Below are 6,163 nucleotides of genomic sequence, written 5' to 3'. Positions count from 1 at the left end.
TGATAAAATTGTTGTGATTCATGTGGTTTTCATCACCCAATCTAATGATTTCTAGCAGTTTATCAAATTAAAGAAGCCATCGTTAAAAAAAAGGGGTGAAATGTGATGTCCATATCCATATGACCATTCTTACCTTTGTGCTTGTGTACATGTAGTTCTGGTGCTTATGGGGTTGTGATCCAAATTTAACGCTTGCTTGATTGTGGGATATTGCCTTTTATTCTGTCTTAATCCCATCTTTTGTTGGTTCACATCTTACATATCTTATGCTTCTTACCATGCCCCAGGGAGTTTGTAAATAGCGTGTGGTGCATCAAGATACTCTCTCCACAAGAAGTGCAGCAGATGGGCAAACATGGTCTAGAACTTCTAAACTCGGTCCCGATACAGAGGTTCTCTAATAGCAGCTGCGATGACTACACAAGCCAACAGGACTCAAGAAATTTGAGCTCTGGGATCGCTTCTGTAGGATCTCTTGAGTACTGAAATGATTTAGCTAGTTAAGCTACTTTCCCCATCTTCTGTAATTTTAGCATTTCTTCCAAATTGATATATTGCTGGGAAGGATTTGCCTACTTCTAGCATAAAAACATATATATATATATATAAGCTACAGTGCAATTATAATATAAAATCTTAAGTGGTTTCTATGTTTTAAGGAATACAGAAGAACCTATTTATTAGGAGAATTTATTTTTTGGGGATAGCTTCTGTTTTATTGTCTTGCTATCTATCTGTCTATGATGAACTGAAGTTTTAGGACATGACATTATTGGTGTTGATTGTGACTGGAACTTCAATAGACTTCCAATATTTTTGGATCATGTGGGTCTTGGAACTAATGTTTAAGGTTCCAGTACCCATGTGATCGGTCTCTTCGTTGTAGCAATATGGAACAACCAATTCTTTGTCCACCTTTCCCTTGCCTTTGTTACGTTCATATTCGATACAGTGCATACATCCACTTCTGCTTTCAAATCATCTTCTGTTAGTGCCATCTCGACTTTAGTCTATCTGTTGGTCCACCATTCTCTCTCTCTCTCTCTCTCTGTATATATATATATATATCTGAACTCAGAAATGATGGGAACCATGTGAGAAATTGTCAAGACTCAAGAAGGATCCTAAATGATCTTTATTTTATATATTTTTGGTGTTGAGTGTTTTGCATTTATCATCGTAGTGTTTTTGTTGTAGAAGCTGTTAGCCTTTGTTTTATTGGTGTGTATTTCACATGTTAATCAGATGTACCCCCTTTTTTTTTTCTGTTTGTAACTAGTAGGCTTGCTCCACAATGCTGTTTTTGTGCACACCTTGATTTGTGTTGTGGATGGCACATGTAGTAGTCTAGATGTGGTCCTGTGGGCATGAGCTTTACTAGTACCATGTATTGAGGTAGACTTGAAGGTTGCCTTGTGTGTGTTTCGGATGTTTGTTTGTTGACATATTTTATGTGGAAATAGATGGTGACCTTTTGGAGTGACGGAATGGTCACTGAGGAGGAAAAGGCACACTATCAAACACAGCACAGTAGTAACTATTTTAAAGGTGGTAGGGTTATTATTATTATTATTATTATTATTATTATTATTATTATTATCATTTTAAGCTTGAAAAAGTTTGGGAGTTTGTCCCATGTTGAAAGGATAAGAAAAATATGAAATATTCTTTTGAATGTCAAATTGTAAAGAAAGCTAATGTGTATGTACGCATGCCGTGGTGTGGGTTATTTGACGCTTGCATGGGGCACTTTGCACGGACACATTGGCCCAAGGTGCCATGGAGGTGGCTTCTTGTTTGCTACAAAATCCTACATGGCAGAGGTGGCTTCTTGTTTGCTACAAAATCCTACATGGCAGAGGTGACGACGGATCGTCATCAATGCATCCAATACATCTCTTTGGTGTGTGCAATCCATCCCAAAATCTTTAGAAAGTGTTTGATCATTGCAATTCTCTCTCTCTCTCTCTCCTAATTGATTTGAATACTATACTAGTTCTCTTGATCATATCAAGGATCATCTATCCTCAGGTAGCTTTGCCAAGAGCTTTCAGGATGTTAGGTGCTTGATATATTTGTTGAAAGATGTGAATTATACATCTAAGAACAAAAATTCACATAAAACAAAACGAAAAGTTTAATCTATTTCACTTTATTTTATTTTTATATATGTTAAGGCTTTTGTAATTGGCAATCCCGTTTAACAAAATTTTATTCAATTGTAATTGTATTTATTCTTTTGTGTTTTGTGAGAATGAGAGTGTTTTAGATGTGAATTCAACCCAATTTGTGCTCGAGCAGTTTGTGCTCAAGCAGAGATATGTGAGCTCGAGCAGAGAAGCAATTTGTACTCAAGCAAAGATATGAGCACTTTGCGCGAAGAAATGTGTGCTCGAGTACAAAAAGATATGCTTGCAGCTTCTCAAAGCCTTAGAGACAAATTCTACAACATTAAAAAGTTCGGCTCAAGCAATTTGAGTCAGTTACAGTCACTTAAAAGTGCATTTTTAGATCAAATCAAAGTTGAGACTCTCAAATATTCATCACTGAAGTTGTCACGACCCTATCCCACCCCAAGTAGGATAGTAGCTGCAACCGGCTAGTAGTGTTTGACTACCGAAGGCCTAGCAAGACAAGACGGGACTAATCTATAACTTTGGGGCTTGTGCAAAATTACCTGTTCATTATATTAATCAAAGTCTATCCAGGGCAAGTGCATAAGTATGATGAAACAAAAGCAGCAAACCTCTTAATTATTTACCTTAACATTTACAAGTTTATACAATAAAAAGAAAAGAGTACATTATAAAAACCAGAACATATAAATGAAACTCATGTTCCAAGATTACAACTCCCAAAAGAACAAAAGAAAAGGAAAAGGTTCTAGTGCAATTCATTCTCATGTCCTTGATCTTCATCTTCACCTACCTACCTACATATAAGGGAGAGGGGTGAGCCATTGCCCAATGAATAGTAATGAAGTAAGACGGTAAATGAATGAACATCAATGAGCTTCATATATATAACATTGAAACATAACTTTAATTTGAACAAGGCAATACATACTTGACTTGCAAACATTACATAATGATGGACATTTCAAGGATTACAAGGATCTTAACCGGCCTGGGTACCGGCTAAACAGAACAAGCTGAGCTCGGCCATAATACATGATTGGATATTTCCCCAATTGTGGGACATGATCCAAGAATGCCATCTAAGTACATGGTAAGAGAGTATAGAATATTCATTCATAGCAAAACACATCATAACTTGTAAACATAATCCAGGTTTGCATTGAAAACATAATCGTTTGAACATTACTAAATCACTACTCACAAATGGCTCGGTTAAACAAGGGATTCTTCCTTCTTCCAAAACTTGACCTACACCAAACAAGATCAAAGCATTGAAATTCCTAACTTACATGCATTTTCATAACAAATTGGTTGTTTAAACTTAGTTAAATCTTTTCTTTAAATTCTCTCAAGTGTTCTAGCATTGTTCTAGGTCTAATTCAAACCTACAAGAAGTGTCCTATGTAAAAGAGGGTTACAGAACAAAAGCATTGGCAAAATAGGGAATTTATGCACGTGCAAGACCCAATCCACATGTGCGAGACGGCCAAGGCAAGTGTGGCCTGCACCTGCCCTTTTTTCAGAACTGACTGGTGAACAGAGGATAGTTGGCCGCACGTGTGAGAGTTCCTGCTGCACATGCGGTTCTGGGTAGATGCTGCCGTTCGAAAATTCTACATTTCCTAAGCTTTTTCCTTGCATGTTCTTGAGCTAGGGTCTATAAAAACTCAACATAAACCGTGCAAAATCAATGGTAAACATGAGAATAAGATTGTTTTCCAAATCAAAAGCATCAAAATTTGGTTTAAATTCAAGAATCAAGGATCAAACTTGAAGTTTATCAAGAATTTGAGAAAAATCTATCTTTTCATAAACCAATCTTTTCCCTTCATTGTAAACATGATTTCTAGCTATAAAACTTATGCAAATCAAAGGATAGATGATGATGAAGGTTCATAAGTATCAAGAACATGATAAACTACTTCTAAATGAGATGAAATCCTAGCTTCCTACCTAGTTCTTCAACTAGCTCAACTTCTATTATTCTTTTCCAAATTTCTTCATTCCTCAACCAATTTAATCCCAACTTTTTCTTGATCTTGGATGCTAGAAAGGTCTACTACAAGAATTGGAATAGAAATCTTACCTTAGACTTGTTAAGGAATGAGTTTTGGTGCAATCCTTGAGCTTCTCTGCTTTCTCTCTCTTCTTTCTCTCTTCTTCCCTTTGCTTCTTCTTCTCTCTAGCTCCTTCTCAAATTTCCCACAGATTTTCTTTCCTTTCCTTAGGTTTTGATGACTCAAGGTGGGACAAAATGTGCAAGACAAAAAGAGTGGAGGTGTGTGCTTGCTTAGTTTAACAATTTTGCTTATCTAACTTAATTAACCAAGGTTTATATTAACTAATCTAGGTTTAACTAATCATGCTTAACTTAATTAATCCTAATTAACAAAACAACAAATAACATGAAATGAACAAGTATATTGGACCGAAGTCTTTAAGCTCCTCAATTAAGGAATAGGCATATCCTATGGTCTTCAAATTCTACTCCAAAACATTCCCTAACTTGAAGCATGAAACAAGCAATTCTCTAGGCTTAAATTTTCAAACTAACTCCTCATTCTCTTATGTTCGCTATCAAATTCTAGTTCAAGCAAGCATATAACATAAGATTTCAAGTAATACATGATATGCATTATGCACGAAAGGTTGGTTGTCACATAAGTGCAAAAAATAGAGTTGTTTTTAGTGAGATTTGTGTGCTTTGATGAATTAAGAGTCATCTATGAATCAATTTGCTTACATTGAAGATCATCAAGGGGTTTGTATTTCAATTACACTTTTCTAGAGAGATGTTTTTTCGGTGGATTCTGAAGAACTTGAGCTTCGAAGTTTTAGTAGATTCCGAAGTGACTCATCATCGTGAATTTTACATTGCCATTGTGGATTCAACGTTTGGAGAATCAATTTCGAAGTGAAGATTGCGTTGGAAGAGACACGAGGGACATGAGGCGATTGGGCGTGGATTCGCTAGGTGATTGTATGAATTCATTGTGTAATTCTTATCATTCTTAGTGGATTGCTTTGGTGGTCATTGGCTCGTGATTTTTTTTATCACAATTGGGGGAGTCTAATTGTGATTTTTTCTACATGAAATCGTTTTGTGTCCATTATTGTTGCTTGATAGTAGATCTAGTACAATTCTTTTATAGTTGAATTAGATCTATGATTGTTTGATTGGGAATTCTTATTCATTGTTGAAACTAAATCATAGTCATAAATCACAATCTCGGGAATTTTAGATTTTTTCACTATATTTTCTCTCGTCTATTTGTTTTCACTACAAAAACCTATCTGAGTTCTTAATATGGCAGTTCTGAGAATTGAAAAAGAGAAAGTGGAGAGTTCATCGGAATTTTGAGAATGTTGTTTGTTGGTTCATTGTTGTTTCTTGTCTTAAGATGAATGCAGTAGTAACAGGCCCAACGTAGATGCAGCTTAATGGAAATGAAAGCCAAAATATGAAGTTCCACATTGTTTGGTAACTTTTTGTTTTACACTTTATTGTTTTTTGTTTTAAAAAATTAGTTTGTGAACTGTTTTCATTTCAAAAAAAAAATGTTTGCAAAATTTTAGATATCAACATTTGTTTTTAAAACAAGTTTGCATTCCCTTATTCCTTCCCCCCATTGCCTTCGGCCACCACCTGCCAATTTACTAAACAAGTTTTTATTTTTTCATACTTTGAAAACATGTGTATAGCAAATATGTTATTTGGAAGAAGAAAAAGACATCATGTTTGATGTTAAAACATGTGTACAACAAATATGTTTTTTTGAAAGAACAAAAAATAAGAAACTAGGCTCAACTATTCTAATTGCTGTTTGGGATGCTACCAAATATGAGATGGTGCAATTTTTTAAGATAGATAAGTTGTTCTTACTGATTGTGAAAAAGGAACAAGATTATTCCCTTTCCCCTTGCAAATATGACTTGGATGCAGGTGTATCTTTGATTCTCTTTCACCTAAGCATAGTTGTTTCTCATATTCTGTCAACATCCGGGTTGTAGATGTTGGGTGTTTA

The 6,163-nt window shown here is 35.3% G+C and overlaps 1 protein-coding gene and 1 long non-coding RNA gene across 2 annotated transcripts in view; one reads left to right on the top strand and one right to left on the bottom strand.

The window, feature by feature from the left end:
- LOC114256663 (auxin response factor 6) overlaps positions 1-634 on the top strand; it is an 11,921-nt gene extending 11,287 nt beyond the window's left edge. The window contains exon 14 of the mRNA XM_028196320.2: positions 288-634. Coding sequence (XP_028052121.2) covers positions 288-486 — 199 coding nt within the window. The 3' untranslated portion in view covers positions 487-634. The remainder of the gene's footprint in view (positions 1-287) is intronic.
- A 2,090-nt stretch (positions 635-2,724) lies between these two features.
- On the bottom strand, positions 2,725-5,151 carry LOC114256711 (uncharacterized). The gene is made up of 3 exons (XR_003627293.2): positions 4,225-5,151; positions 3,340-3,386; positions 2,725-2,932 (listed from the first exon to the last, which is right to left on the bottom strand). It is a non-coding gene; the product is annotated as an uncharacterized LOC114256711 (long non-coding RNA).
- Between the last annotated feature and the right edge of the window lie 1,012 nt (positions 5,152-6,163).

Source organism: Camellia sinensis, chromosome 9, assembly GCF_055761805.1.
Source record: "Camellia sinensis isolate YWXY chromosome 9, ASM5576180v1, whole genome shotgun sequence".
In the NCBI taxonomy this organism is placed as follows: Eukaryota; Viridiplantae; Streptophyta; class Magnoliopsida; order Ericales; family Theaceae; genus Camellia; species Camellia sinensis.
The sequence above is the reverse complement of the archived record's forward strand: the minus strand, read 5'-3'. Positions and strand labels throughout refer to the sequence as shown.